General features: G+C 37.7%; 1 protein-coding gene across 2 annotated transcripts in view; it reads right to left on the reverse strand.

The window, feature by feature from the left end:
- The window catches only part of SSBP2 (single stranded DNA binding protein 2), a 181,402-nt gene that overhangs the window by 43,814 nt on the left and 120,995 nt on the right, over positions 1–16,593 (reverse strand). Inside the window, exon 5 of one of the 2 annotated variants that reach the window (XM_050716352.1) lies at positions 11,950–12,039. The exons of the other annotated variant lie outside the window; for it this stretch is intronic. Within the exon in view, the coding sequence (XP_050572309.1) occupies positions 11,950–12,039 (90 nt within the window). The remainder of the gene's footprint in view (positions 1–11,949; positions 12,040–16,593) is intronic. 2 annotated transcript variants of the gene reach the window in all.

Genomic DNA, 16,593 nt, shown 5'->3' on the forward strand with positions numbered 1-16,593 from the left:
AATTACTGCAGTTACTGGGCATGAGTGATGGTGGGGTTGCACACATCTGCTAACAGTAAAAATACCAAGAGACAAAATGACAGCGAACAAAGCAACGGCTGTTTCTCTGAGGGGCATAAAATGGAATGAATAATGCTTGAACAGGAGAACCTTGTCTACATGGCATGAAAAAAAAAAAAAATCTTTTCCAGTTAGGGTGGCTTAAAATAACAACACTCCTCTAGAGTCACATTAACATCTTCCCAGCTCAGTGTATTAAAAGGTTTGTTCCAACCTGAGAGAATATGCAGATCTCTGGTCAAAGCAGGATGAAAGGTATATTTTTAAAGCACATCACCATTCTGTTTTAAATAAACGCATTTAAGCCAACTGGAGAAAGAGGAGCAGTAGTTTAATCTGTCTCAGCTGGCCCAAATACCCCCTCTGGGGCTGACTGGTTTGTGATGGGGCTACTTGCTGAGTGTGACACATGCCAACCTCAGCAACGGGATGCGCTGGAGGCACCTGGTTGAGGCCTTCCCTGCCAGTGTCATCACCATGTCTCCACAGGTGAGCGCTCGTACAAGAGGGCTCTTGTGTGTTTACACAAACACAGCTGTGTTTACTCCTCTTGGGTGCCTCAGCATGGCGCCAGCCAAGCCTGACCGGCCACCAGTGCATGGTGTCCACGTGGACACCAGGCTGGGCCTGCCAGGGGAGTTGGGCGCAAGGCCCTTCCTCTTCCACCATCAGGTTGCTGGTGGACAGTGGAGAGGGAGAGGTCATGTCTCTAGCCACAACTCCATCCAGATCTGGAAGAGGATGCCAGTGCCGTGCTCCTACTGCAGTTGATAAGATGTAGGAAAGTGTGCTTGCACCAGGACCTGCACACAGAGCTCTGCTGGGCTTCCCAAAGCCACCTCTACGTGCACGCTTCCAAAAGAAAACCAGAACAACAACAACAAAAACCACACACGCCAAAAACAAACAAGCAAACAAACAAAAAAACCTGGAATCTTCTTGTTAGAACACTATTTCTTTACCTGCACCATCACATTTAGAAAAATCTCCTTAGATTGTGTGTCTCAGCACCATGATTGGCTGATAGTATTTATTCCTAACTGGAGAAGTCCTCTTAAAAAGATAAAAAGAGCCCATCACAAATTAAAAAATACAAGGTGAAAAACACAGTTTTAAGCACTTGGTATAGAAAAGGACTGAAATGGTTCTAATTGATTTGCATAATTCAGTCACCATAATCAGCACAAACTTGAAATTCTACTCATCACTAGAAACTACAAATGGAATCACAACTGTTATTTGTGCCTATGCTATGATAAACTATTTTAATTTAATTGTGCTGTTACTTGATGAGCAGGTATAATAAAAGGGTCCATGTTACTAGCATCACAATCAGAAACCAGATGTGAATTCTCTTAGAGGTCAAATCCCTTAATATATTAATTAAAAGTTCAAATGCATGGCATACAGTTTCGGTAAAATGGAAAAAGTGAAACAAAACAAAAATCTTTGTTCTCCCCTCCTGTTAAAAAAATAATTCAATTGCCAAGTTTTGTATTATGTCTCTGAAACTATGATTCATATTCACTTTTTTGGTTTTCAAATTCTATTCTTGGTTAAAACAACTAACATTATTTAACTATTTATAGTATGAAAATAAGACTACTTGATGATTTTATTTAATTTCCTTATTATGGTATCAGTATTGAAAAAATATTAGGAAGTAATGTTTTAATATATCTCCTTAAGACTCCTGCATTTTATAGAATGATTTAGAGGTAATTTACAACTACCACTGGTGTGAGTGCTTCCATTATAAAATGTACAGTTTTGTCCTCTTAAAAAGGACAGTAATGAACCATAAAATATGTGTGAAGAATTTATCCAAGTTAGTTTACAATTCATATATTTCATTTATTTAGTTTTCTCTGCATTTTTTGTGGACATCTTCATTGGCAATGACAGTCACCACAGTGTTTAAGATGTTCCTGATTAACACATTTTAATTCCAACCAGGACCATACTAAATTAGCTCTCAAAATGACACACTTGTGCTGGCACAGTCTGCTGATAAGCATAAACATGTAACTTATCCTCTATGAAGCTCAGACAGGCTATCATCAATTCTTAACAGAAATTATTTTCCTATTCAATTGCATTTTACTGTTAATTATACAAACCCTCTTGTCCTCTTTTGCTCTGCAAAAGGCTGATACAGTGTTAGAGGTCTTTGTTTTGTATTTTGCTAAAGTATTCTGGAGCTGAAACTGGGGTTACACACTGCATATCTTGTAATCTACAAGTATAAATCAAAAGAATTGTTTTCATCTACACTGTTTCAGATAAAATCATGTAAGCTTCTCAGCATAAAGACAGGATGTCTCCTTATGCTAGTCTTTTTTGATGACCATATCCATTTTCATGAGCAGGTTCTTCTCTGTACTTCAGATGAAGATCCCCCATAAAAATGGTTTCTGTGTTTTTTATTTTGTAAGAGCAGCCTAACATGGTCTGGCAACGTATAAATTGCAACATTAACAGCTTTGATTTAATTCAGAGTATAGACTAATATTGAAAAAATAATAATAAAAATAAAAAATAAAAATTAAAAGCCTTCCATGGACCTCTGTTTTTCCACATATGAGGTTCCAAAAGTTATAACCAGAACAATACTAGCATTGCAAACAAAAAGAATGCCTTATCCCTAGCCAATAAATACAGGACTCGTTCTACTATATGAAAGAATACCACAAAACTTTGAATATATAACTTGCACACTCTGCATAGAAAAATGAGAGAAAAAAAAATCCTCTTAAAAATATGTCCCTTTTGTCCCCAGCTAAACACCTCTCTGTGATCTGAGCAGCAGGATCTGCCTCCTGGCCAAGCTACTTCTCCAGAAATTTAAGAAAGTAAATAACACTGATTCTGATGATGGATGATCTTTAGGAATGGTACTGTCATTACATCTATCTGACTTTGTGGGAAGCACCATTATCTTGTGCTCACAAAGACTTAGCAAGCGGAAGAGAAAGGCTAAATTATGCACATGGTATATAATGGCAGTTTTGAAAGAAACACATTTTAAAATAGGCTACTAACTATACATTTTAAATCAGGTTAATAGTTTTGACTTCAGTTCTTATTAAATTACAAAAAATAAAATATTTCAAACATGATTTAAGCTAAAACTGAAAGATCAAGTATCACCCTTCTAAAACAGATAAGCAAACCATGCTTTTTTAATTCAGACATGCACACAGCTCACTGAGCTGGAGACTTCCCTTAGATTCAGTGAACCTTCTAGTCACCCCTGACTACGATACACAACTGATTTTTTGGAACTTTGAAAATGACAAGCTGGAGTTTGTTATTCCTGCTGTTATTTTTAATAAACATATTATTTTGAAGCTAAATGCATTATCTTCTTCCAAGGGTTTAAAACAGAGGCACTTGTGGCTCATGTAAAGACTACACCAACCAGACTACGACAGGAGCTGAATTAACCTCAGCAGAAGGAAGCACTGCATACAAGTAACAATCCCTCCCCTACCTTTAAGTACACTTCAGCAGCAACTAGATGACCAGTTTGGGTGGATGGTCAGCCCCCTTAAATTCGTGACATTTACCCCATGAACAGAGAACTGGCATTAAGGGCAAGATGCTAAAAGTTCAGAGCAGACCCCCGAGGTAAATAACTTACGCTTAATTCCCTCCCTTCCCTCCCTACTCCACAGCTAGCGGTGGGTCTGCGGCTGCTTGAAATTGTGCGTGTGGACGGGGAGGTGGGGAAGCGTGGACTCAAAGCTTATTTAGCTACTCAAGCTGAGCAGTTTTAATTTGTTCTAGCAGTTACGAGCAGCAAAACCATTAGCACAACTGCAGGATGGAATTATCAAAGCCAGCAGATGTCAGACACCTCTATCTTTTTAGAAGTTGACTTTCTTTCTGGCATTTAGAGAAAACGAACGAACAAGAAGGAAAAAACACAAACTACATGGAGATCGTTTTAGATGTTATACCACACCCACATAGTCTAAGAAATCAAATTAATTTTTTAAATATTTTAAGATGCAATGTGATACTGAGAAGGGCAAAAAGGCACATATCTCAATTCTGCAAAGAGGTAGAGACATATGCATAATTTCATGCACTGGGGTGGGTGGATACATTTACAAGCATCAGAGATTGCAAAGATACAAGAACTTTTTTTTTTTTTACTAACATCAATTGTATAGACCCATATGAAAAAAAATCCCCTTTAAAATGCACTTTCATATTTTCAAAGCTTTGCAAGGCCTAGCAGAGCTGCTAGCTTCACTCACAACCTATATTTGCAGCCCTGATGATGAGTCATTTGCTTACAGTAGCGTATTGCAGTCTGTGACATTTTCCATGCTTCTTCACTCTATCTGCTCTACTCGGGGTCCAATGCTTCAACTTTTCACTTTTTCACCTGCAATTATCTCACTTGTTTCACTGGAGTTTAGGATGGGTGTGAACATGTAGCAAAACTAGCTAATTTTAGTCATGCTCCAGTTCGTTGTTAATGATTTGCATGTTTTAGTTTAAAAAAAGAAAAAGAAAAAGAAAAGGTACAGCACATTTTGATTTTGCAAGAGAAACTTGAGGCTTTCTTTGTGCAATCCTAGTAATAAATAGCTACTTGCTTTCCCAAGTAAAAATAAAGGCCTGCATGTGTCACTTACAGTTTCATTTGTGCCATGGATTTACCAGGACCTTGAGAATCCATGGTTCAAAATTGAAAAATACGAAACAGCTGGTTTGTTCAATCTTTCACCACAAGCCAAGAGAGGGCAGGCTGTAGATTTTGCATCAAGGAGAACATGGATTTCCCAACTACCACCCATAGGTTGTTTCATGTGAACAAGTTTATAGTTGTTCTCAGGAAGGGCAAGCAGACAGGCAGTGCCATGAAAGTGAGGAAAACACAAACACCAGCAATTAAAGACAACTATGTTAACTATGTGTGGCTGGCTGTTTGAAGGAAAATTCAGAGGGGCAATAAAACATGGTAATGCCCTGGAAAACCAGGAGACTACATGAGGACTGTGGTAGGATGATAGTTGAAACAGTTCAGTGGCATTTGAAGAGAAAGAAGACATTTTTTAATCTGTGTAGAAACACATTATGGTCCTGCAAAGATCAGTCTGAGCAGTGTCTGTGTCTTTTAGTTCTAGTCACGTAATTTAGCAGCTGGAATTAGGAATCTTCATTCCTTGCACAAACAACGACCCCTTGGTGGACAATTCACAGCAACAACAGAGCCACTCCAATGCCACTCTGAAGGCATGCCGGAGGATTTCTCCCTCCTCATATTCTTGCTGCTGGATGCTTGCTCAAACGAGCAGTTTGGGAGGATGCTCTGTGCGTGTGGAGGGGCTGACATGGAGGACTGGGTACCCAGCAGACCCCAGGCCCACAGTGCTGTTTGCAGGAGACTGGTACCACCCGGGCAGGGTGCCTGCAAGGGCTGTAGGTGGGCTCGCTGGGCATCCACATGCCTTCCAGTCCGAGGGATGTAAAGGTGCCATCCGCATTTATTTGGAGAACTCACTGGACACTGACCTCTGAAAAGCTACAGACGTTTCATAGCCTTACTCAGAGGCTTTAAAAAGTACAATTTATTTTTACACATAAATTATTTCCTACTCACATTCTGAAAAGCAAAGAGCTGTGCGTTACTCATTTTTAATTCACCAGCTTACTTTGGTTATTTTTACTACTTAAATATTATTTAAAATCATTTTTTAATGGCAAATAGTAATGCTAGGCAGGAAGAGAAATGAGTTACTTTGCTCATGTACCTTACTGTAATAAAGCTCTCCTAAAGCATTAGGTCAGCTCTACTAAAGCACAACAAGGCTAAAAATAATATTTTAGAATAATATTTATTAAGCTCAGATGAGAATGAACAACTGCCACTAGATGGCACAACAGCCTTACATTATTTGGTGGGTTGGGTTTGTGTTTTTTTTTTTTTCCTTTATATAAGAGCAATATGTAACATTTGTTTTTCAAACATGGTGTCACATTTTTCCTATGCCTATCCGAGTATATCTGCTTATCACAAATTGGTGAATGAAGCAAACTACATGACAATTCCTTTAGAATATATGCACAGTGGAAATAAGGTTTAATGGTAAGCTCAACTAGAACAAATATTTACTAGTTGGATGCAAAAAAAGTAATGTTTTTTAATATATATGTACATGTGAAAAAGTTACAGTCAGTGGTAGATTATTTTTTTAATCTACCAAATTAAAAAAGTGAACTTTGAATTATCAAACAACCTGTTTCCTCCACATCTCAGTTAGCACTTGATGAGTTAACTATTCAGCCATGTCTCTCAGGCGGGTGAAGTACAAAGTCAATATTGTTTTCTGGCTGAGTGCCGTTAAAACAAAAGAAAGATTCTTTACACAGATGCAGACATAACAAACTTTTGATCAACCATGTAATAAAAGAGGTGAAGATAACTGGTATTTAATTAAATATGCATTTGACCGTTTTTCATAATCATACTGCAAGAGTAAGTAACCTGGTTCAGATCTTCAGCAGTGCTAGTTGACACTAACTTGGAGAAATACAGTGAATTTGACTGGATTAGAACCTAGAACTCTATATTTAGCTGTGTTAAAACCTGGAAAAGTAACTAAAAGGTGAATAAAATCCTACACAATCAATACTTTTCGTGCTGTTTAAAAATTGAAACACCATGCTTAGCACAATCTCAAAAACTTTCCTCTGGCTTCTGTTTATCTGATTAGTAAAGCTGATTACTAACAACAAAGATCAAATAAGTATTTTGTGAAAACACAAATGTAATATATCTCAAATATTTTAGCTGATTTAATGATCAATGAAGAGAGAGATGGAAATGGGCCAGCACTTTACTGCATGAGGAGTACTGGTATGCACTTGAATGCAGCTCTCACACTTCAAATGGGTACACAGGCATGTGGCATAGAAGGGAAGTGTACCTGGACTTCAAAATTTCCACAACACTTCTAAATGTTCATGCCGTTATTTTTTAATGCATACCATACCATGAAACGGAAGTATAAACACGCATTTTTTCTTATCTCTTTGTCCTCAGGACAAGTGGAGCAAGGCTAGCACTGAATACTTTAAAGGTTGTGCTAAGCCTGCATCCAACACAACTTCCAAAAACAACACTTCTGTGCTGCACGGAACTTTAGTGGGAAATGTGGTCCTCAGACCAGGCACTGGAAATGTGATCGCATGTTAAAATCTCTGAATGCTATGACCTAATCCTTTTTGATCACAAGTGGATTAATTTCCTCACCTTACACGATAACCCACGTAAAACTTTGCTGACATTATGTGAATTCTCCAGTATCTGTATCTGAAGATAAATAATTACTATATTATTATTTCAGTCCTCCATAAATCCTAGTGTTTCAGTATCAGGCAGGACTACGAAAACAAGGATGAAGACAAGACTAGGTTGCATTGATATCTGTGGATAGCCACAAGAAGAAACTCAAAGACGACTAAATTTGGTGCTTAAAAATGGCACGGAAAACGTCCTGAATGATTTGATTTTATTTTATTAACATAGTAGCTAACTGCTTTCTTCACACCTTAGCTCCCTGCAGGTGGTGGTGTAGAAAGGAACACTGGCAAATTTATTATATATTTCCGAGACTTGGATTGGAGTTTGATGAGAATTTCAGACACATATACAGTCATCTTATCCTTCTGGAACCTAAGACAGCTTTATGATTTCTATTGCCCAAGCAATTCATAATCTTTTAAAAGGATTTTCCCTTATGATATTCCTTTTTATAGGTGGAGACACATGAAAAAAAATAATTGAAATGACATAACCTAGGTTACCCAGTGAAAATGTGGGTACCCGAGAAATGAATTGCACACTTAGTTTAACATAACATCCAGTCCAGCACTCTAACTCCCAACCCTCAACCTTCTCTGAAGCTCCATATTTAAGAAAGTGACTTATCAGAAGTGCTGACCCTCCAGACATCCCACTCACAGAACTGCACTTGACCCTAAGTCCCATTATTTCAGCCTGATACAAAGTCAGCTCTAAAACTTCCTTAGATTCTCCTATTCGGGATTTAAGAATCTTGTATGACATCACTATTTTCCTTGTTCCTTCTGTAGTCCCACATATTCAGTTTTGCTGCTCATGAAGCAGGAAGAAATTCAGTTACTGTATAACCCCAATTTATTTCCAGAGTATTAGCTACTCTAAGTACTGAAGGAAGATGAGGCCCTGCAGACAAAAAAAAAACCACATACCCCTGACATTAAAAATTATATTTAAATGCATGCACACCAGTAGGTTAAATTGAAACACATCCTAAATCACATAAACCTGTTGACTTCACAGATTTATTTTTGACATTTTAAACCACTTTATTAAAAAAAAAAAAGGAAGTACAGCTGATGGTAACAGCTGTACACAACTCTACCACTCTCCTTCTGCTGTATCACCTCAAGGTATTCAGCACTGTAGTGCTCATCTCTAATCCTAACCTGAATAGAAATATAAAAATGCAAGCGTAGAGGTACAATGCAGATTCAGCTGCTGTCTTCAGAACTCCACCTCATATGACCAGGCATAAAATTACAGAGACTGCTGAGTAATGTTAGCAGTAGTGGCCTACATGCACTCAAAAACTTCACTTTACAAAGAGCAGAGTAGTGATGTTAGCTGTTTCTCCTTGAGAATCGCACTGCTCCCATATTGATCTGCCAGCATGTGCCATGCCATTGTACTGGATTATTATTACAGGCACTGGCCGTCAACAGCTTTAGCTTAGGCCAAACCAAACCAAACATTTCCACAAAAGCAACGAAAGGCAGCTTTATCATCCCAGGACGGTCTTCCAGATAAATTTTAGGTTGCAGAAAAGTTGTTATAATGTTTTTGTAGGGCAAAGTTTTAGTGAACTAAATACTGATGTTAAGTACCATTCTCCCACTTTTTCTATAATCTTCCAGCTCTCATAAGAAAAACAAAATTGTTCACTTTCATGGTCTAGAAGCGAGTTGCAGGTCTGGGTGCAAATTCAGTCCCTCCTTTACAAAAGACCGTAGAAAAGAGAAGTTCATAGAAAAGAGGCTGCAGTTTGCCAGTATTCAAAGACAGATTTAACATTAACATGTATTCTGTAATTTGGTTTATTCTTGTGATCTGCCATGATCAGTGAAATTGCAGAAGACCATACAGAAGCTGATTTTCTGGTGAAAGACGTACTAGGATGCAAGCATCTATGAAGGAAGTAAGTTTGGACGAGCAGTTAGTTTCTCTTTCTTGCTTGTCTTTTCACCTGCTTTTTACAGCAACAGATGATGGTGCTCTTCAATTTTTTCAAGGTTCACATACACGGCTATGTCTGCCAATATATTTTCTTGTCCTCATATAAGTTGACATTGGTAAGATTCAGCTCTGAAGGTATTACAACCAGATACTAGCTGCTTCTTGACAACACACCCTCCAACCCCACAACACCTTGTCATGGACTGTCTGTACATATTTGCTTTATACACACCTCAGCGTTTCCGCACACTCTTATGTAACTGACTTCATTTTGGCTTAGCTCCCTTTGTTGGGATTGCTCCCAACCACATCAATGTATCTGCCATTAAACTTATAGTTGTTTTTGTTACTGACATGCAATTTCATTATGTACATTCATAAGCAGATGACTACAGTGAAAACTAATAAACTCTTGAAAAATGCTTGTTTTGTTAACTAAGACATCCAGCCAAGGAAAGTACATCTCTAACCTTTAAGGGACTTGTTTCAAGTGTTGCATATTACAGAGATACACAATGGCACAGAGTCAACAAGAGGTGTAATGGTGAAGCCTAGAGGAGCCTAAACTGGACTGTGCATATCAGCTCTCGGAACCTGCCTTGCAGAAGGTTCTCCAGATGTCCTGCTGAGTTATTACAGCTCTGATTAATGTCACAAACTATTACATTGAAAATGGATTTTCCTCAGTTTATTTTCAAACCCAGGCCTTGGAAAAAGACAAGGCTGTCAGTGGGGCCTCAAATAAGTTGAAAAAGACCTATCTAAGTTGAAAAAGACCAAAATAGGTTGGAAAAGACCTTCAAATCATCAAGTCCCACCATTGACATGACCTACCGAGTCCCATCACTAAAACATGTCCTTTAGTGCCATGTCCAACCAAATTCAGATACTGACAGAGAAGAAAAGTTTACTCATGTTAACCTTAACTTTCTATCACCTTGTCTCTCTTACATCTTTAAAGACCTAGAATGGATAGAAGTTTTTTCATGAGTTTCTAGGTTGAAACAAACAAAAAAACAAAAACCCACACCCTTCTCCTGCAAAACCTTTAAAATTATTATTCTCTCCTCTCTTCTTCATATAATTGTCCTATCTGTGCCCCTTTCCCTTCCTAATTGTCCTAAAAGACAACAAAAGAAAAAAAAAAAGCATTAAGATTTAATTATTTTTACATTATGGCTGGAATGAGTGGCTGAAATAAGAAAAAGAGAAATATTTGCACAATAAGAAAATAAATAAATAAATAAAAGTTTAAAAAACTCTACCTAACCACCTGCTCAAAACAGGAAAAGCAGAAATAAAACAATTAATCACTTCTGCCAACTCCTGAGGATTTTGTCACTGGCAACAGTAAGATATTTTATACTTCACTTACAAACATCATTCATGCACTAAAAATCACACCTCATTTTTTGCGCTGATCAAGGGAATAACATGCTCATGCCAGATTTAGGATCTCTTTAGGTGGGTATCAATATCGCATAAAGCGTTTTTTTTCCCCTGCGACTATGGAAAAGGAACACCATACAAATAGTGTTGCCACTCATGAACAGGTCAAAAACACAAAGTAAAGACTGCTGATACCCTACTAATTTTGTATAGTCACCATTTGGTTAAAAGAATATAGAGCTGTGAAGTAAAACATTTCTCTCCATTTTTTTTTATTTTTTTTTCCCTAGATGAAATATGCTTTTGACTATGAGACACTTAACTCTACCTGGATCTCAACACCTACTTTTTATGGAACAGAAGATTCCTATCATGATTTTCTTGCCACACCACAATCCTGGAAATTTGAATAGTTTCCTCCTCATTGTGAGATCAAGTCAGGAAGGTGCAAAACTCTGCTCTTTAGTTATTTAAGAGTGGGAGACTTGTTTGCTGCTACTACTGCACAGCCACAGTCTGACAGAGAGAAGAGAAGCAACAGAGCTTTGGTGAGGTGGAGGTGCGAGCTCACTCACAGGAGTGGTCCAGCCTCAGACTACAGTTTTTAGGTTGGCCTTCCAGCAAGCTGCCACTTTGTCCATCATCAGATTCCACACTGTTAGTGTCCAAAGTGCTAACTGGTTATTTTAATTCACTTATGACAAAACTTACTAGAAACAACGCACAGTCTAAATCCTTGGCTTGTTTTATAGGCATTAGTGTTGAGATCTTCAATGCAGAAGGATGCTCAGTGCAATATTCTTAACAGTCTGGGTATAATTCCCATTGAAACTTGAACATCTTCAAAATTTGGCTTGTGGCTTTACCACAGAGCTAGACATGACCAATAATGTTCTTAAGTTCCACTGAAATTGTAATACTTTATCATAAGAAATTGTCATAAAAGTATATTCAAGCATTTTCAGTCTCCACTCATATGTTGCTACCATTTCTTATCCTGGAAATTCTGAAATCAGCTGTGCTGTAGTATTTCAGAAATGGAACAATTGTCAGTCAAAGAAAGCCCTTCCTTTCTACCTATTTACTTTTGTTAAAAAATAACTCTCAAGTAATGCACCATATAGTGAGACATATTTTAGAAACAGGACCTTTTCTACAGACTTTTAAACAGTATTACTGAGGATTTTCTATCCTAAAAATCCTGTAATCATAATTGTTCTGAATACCTGAAAAAAACCCGGTGGTACAGGACCTACTGGCATGCCATCTCCTGGGGGAATGTTTCCTAGCACTGGACTGGGAGCTGCTGCAGCACTCTGAAAAGAACAAAGGGAAAATAAACCTTTGTCATTGCATGGTAGGCATTAAACCAAAAAAAAAAAAAAAAGAAAAAAAAAAAAAAGAAAGAAAGAAAGAAAGAAAGAAAGAAAAAAAGCCCCAAAACCTGCTGTAACCAAAATGCAGAAAGTATGTCTCTGGATATGCCATAATGTCATTGTTTCATCTGAAGGTAAATTAAAATTGTTTAGTGTCTAGTCTTCTTTTATACAAGCATAGTAATTTGTTAATATGGCAGGTCTATGTTGAGGGGAGGAATGCTAGAGTTTGCACAGACATATACATATATGTATTGATGAGATAGGTCTTGACTAGATTTTAAGAAATATTTCATCTGAATTTATCCGCATGTATATGAATGTAAATGTAACTTGCACACTTTTTCTTGTATTATGTGTATTAACGTCTTCATGCATGCACAAAGATATATGTGTAGCACAAAGAAACTATTCTATGCATTTTATAAGCAATTTCCAAGCATTTTAAAGATAATTTCAGCAGACTGTAATACTCTTTTAGAATTATATCAAGCTTCAAAACAGGATTCTGTTCAGTACAAGAAGGAAGGAATGTTCACAATTCTGCTGGAAATGTTCATGATTTTACCAACCCCCAAAATAACCACCATGACAAATTAGAAGAATTCCGGTTACATTTTTGGAAGGGAAAAGAAAAAACGCGTTCTAAGAAGTGAAGCAGAGGATGAAATTAGTTACCTTTTCAAATCCTTCAGTTGGAATAAGTAAGTAAAGAATGTTGCCTCTGGCAATTTACAAGCAGGAGATCGTCACAAAAAGGGAAGCCAAACTGTTATTGTTGTCATGTATTGGAACTTCAATTACTTTTAATTTCTAGCAGTCTTCCTTCCTGCAATACGTTTCTGTTATGGCATAAGTCTGAATCACCTATAAAGGCTTACAATCTTTTGGGAAAGTACTCATGCGCGCACAGTGCAATGAGAGCCACTCTCACTTTACTAATGGCCTGCCAATATCTGCCCTACAGAACATGAATGACTTATGTTTATTAACTTATCACTTCACTGTACACTCATGCTTGATATCCAAAAGATGCGATCTGGAAATTGATTTCATTTCCAGGTGTTTGGCACACTGTCTAGGAAATTAAAGAATAATGCTGGAAAGATCTGAAAACTGGCACAAAGGCGGGCTGACCTTTTTAAAAGCAGAAAGGAAATATTCAGTTAATTACCACAGATATTTCAGTGGTTTAAACTGTGCTTTAGAATCAATGTTTTAACAACTACCAATAACATACCTAGCATCTAAGCTGCATGTTCTTTTCAAACAAAAGTCTAGGACTCATCAGTAAAATGTTTACATTTTAAAAAACTTTGGAGATGACTGAAAGCCTAGTTTGATTGACCAGAAAACCCTGTGATAGAGGTTTTTATCTTGTCTGCAGGACCCGTGCTGAAATATTGTGTAAGCATGATTGACAGAGAAAGTTGGCCGGGTGAGCTGGCAGTAGCAAAGACATTTGGAGCACAACACCTTTTTGTGAGAGGCTGTCATAAACCAACCAAACCAGCCGATAAAGCTCCAGCAAATGAAGAAGGCTATCCTCTAACAATTGCCCTCCTTTGGCCACCATCTGACGTTTGTAGGACTGAAGCAAGGTGTTGCTTATGTGCACGGAAAATCACACTACTCCCTGCAACATCTCCTCTACTTCTCTTGGGTCTGTTGCACTCTCTGGCACCCCAGCCAGGGGAAGGTAAGCAGGTGGCCTGAATAACTCCCAAAAACAGAAGAGAAAGCTCTGTTTGCGTTTGCTGTTTTGGTTTGTTCTGTTTCCTAAGTGAAAATTGACTCGTTTGACCTATGCAGCAGAAAACAATGTCAAGTAAAATCTTGAATAGGTGCAGAAACAGTTTGAGTGAAGTATGGTAGAACTTACTTCCACATTTCTAGATGAGGAATAACAACAGTAGCATCACTGATGGAGAAAATCAATGATGTTAAAAGCCTGAGCATCTTAAAATGTCCAAAATAGCCTGCACTGCAGTCTTTGACTAAGAAGTAGTAGTAGCCCATTAAAAGGACACAAATAATGATGAACTTTATTGTAATATCATCCCTCATTGCATTCCTTAACAGTTAAAAAAGAAAAAGAAAATGAAATAAGGATTTTCCAGGGGGAGAAAACAATTAACATTGTAATTGTTAGGGTTTTGTATGCCATTAAACCTTCGAACAAGGCTTTACCTAAAATATGCCTGAAGATAACATCTTGCAGGTTGTCTCAGTAGTTATTTTTTAATATAATTTGAATTCTATTTTTTTAATGTGACTTAGCAATGAGACCAGAGGAATCCAGACTCATTCTTCAGTGAACATGGGGGGACAGCGCACAGCTCTCCAGCCCTGGTACAACAGGCACGGAGCAACTCCTCATCCGCTGAGCTACAGACATAGCAATGAATGCACCTAAACCTTTCTTATATGTTTACAGATGTAAAGGAAGACACTACGTTCCGAGATGCTGCTGATTCCTGTGGAGTAGTTCCAAAGTAACCACTTTTTTAGGAGGAGTGATTTTTGTACAACTTTGCTAATGAAGAGAAGTAGAAAGGAGCCTGATGAAGCACAGGAATGAGTCTGGAGATCTGCAGCCTCCAAAGTCCCATTCCAGAGAGCTGCTCACAGGGTGGCCAGAAGATCTGAACAGTGCTACCATGCCATGATGTAACAGAGGCTGGCAAAAGGCAATTATTTGTGATGATGGAGGGGCAAGAAAAACAAGGTCGTGTGGAGGCAGTAACGAAAGTGATCCAGAGTGATTTACTTAATTAATCTCAGTTCTAATGGTTTCTGGAGAAAAAGGTCTAAACCAGAAGAGAGCCAGCTCTTTCTTTCATGCTAGTTACTAAAGATTAATTTAATTTACTAATGTTGGACATTTTTTGGTTGTGGACCGTGATGTTTCAGGGAGGTACTCAAAGCATTGGTCTTAATTGTCGTGAACTGTTTGAGACTTGATTATACTGTGTAGTTTACAGCCATCTGTGTAAAACCATCTCTCCGGTATATTTCTTAGTAGGAAGGAGTACAGAATGAGGCAGTTTGAGTGGTCATAACACTAGGGCAGTTTTACTGACATTTACAGTACTGTTGATTATTTGTAAGAATTTTACAGTTATAAGCATGCCATACTAGTCCAGTCTTCAGTGTTAGAAAAATTACAATTTCTATTTTTCATTACATAATCCTGAGGTTTGTTTTTGTTTTCATGTTTGTCTCTTTGGGATTTTTTTCCCTGGTGCACAATTAAGTCCCAAAACCAGAAATAAGGCATGTTCAGTGCTTTAGCTATATTACATTTTCTAGCTTACACTATGTGATGAACATTTTAGGACCTTATGCCAGGTAGATCAATAAACAAACCTGCAACAGCTGCACCGAGATATTCTTATTTATTCTATCCTAATGAATTATTCAGTTTTTCTTCCACAGTCCCACAGCAAACCGTGGCTTCCTTTTGCATGCATTACAAGTTGCTCATCATTTATACTTCCATTAGTTTGACATTGTAAATATTTGCAGTTTGCTTTCTCCACGTTTCATAAAAAGATGAAATAGGAAAATATAAATGGTCTAATATTTTTCTATGATAGTTCACCGCCTTAAAAATAGAAAAGTTTATTTGCTTTTGTATCTAATATACTGAATTTATGTTATCTCTTTAGAAATATTAATTAAAATAGTATACTTGAATGAAAATTATTGTGGACATTCACTGCTTTATTCCTACAACCCTGGACAACGTAAGAATAGATAGTTACATTTAAAAAGTTAAAACTAGTGTCTGATAAGTAGCTTGTAATGGTTTAGGATTGTGTTTACCAACAAATAAATCACAAAATAAATAAAAAATAAAAAGATGTCAGTTATTACACATAAAAATTCAGAGAGCAATTTGTAATGCAGAGGTCATTTTCTGAGGCTACCAGAAGTGGTTTGTGGCAGAAGCTCACAGAAGAATTCTAGTTTTGATCGAAGTATTTGACAAAGAAAAGGCTTTATCCATTAAAATCCTGATCTGGCTCATTCACTAATCTGGGCATTTGATTTCAGGTATTTTGCTTAGAGAAAGACCTCCTTATTTTTAAAAAGTAAGAAGTTTAACATGCATGACAAAATTTTTCCACAAAAAGGCAATTTAAAATTTGTTATACGTTGATATGAAGCAGATCTGTGGCTGCTGTTAGCTGCTCAGTTCCCTCATCATCCAAGCCTCCTTCATACACCTCCTCCACACCAGCCCTAAATCTGCCCAGTTAGCCCCAAACCGTGCTGAATTACTGGAGGTAGTTGGTGCCCACTTCTTCAGGTGGGTCAAGCATCAAGCAAGTCTCTATGGTGACCACATTATTCAGAGGCAGTGCTCTGGTCTTCTGTGGTAAAGCATGAGTACGTTACACCTGAGTTGTGCGGTGTAGGCCATGCAGGTAGGAGCCCCTGGTGGAACAGCATCCCTGCAAGTGCCAGGGCCAGGCTGGATGGGGCTTC

This window comes from Cygnus atratus, chromosome Z (assembly GCF_013377495.2).
Source record: "Cygnus atratus isolate AKBS03 ecotype Queensland, Australia chromosome Z, CAtr_DNAZoo_HiC_assembly, whole genome shotgun sequence".
NCBI lineage: Eukaryota > Metazoa > Chordata > Aves > Anseriformes > Anatidae > Cygnus > Cygnus atratus.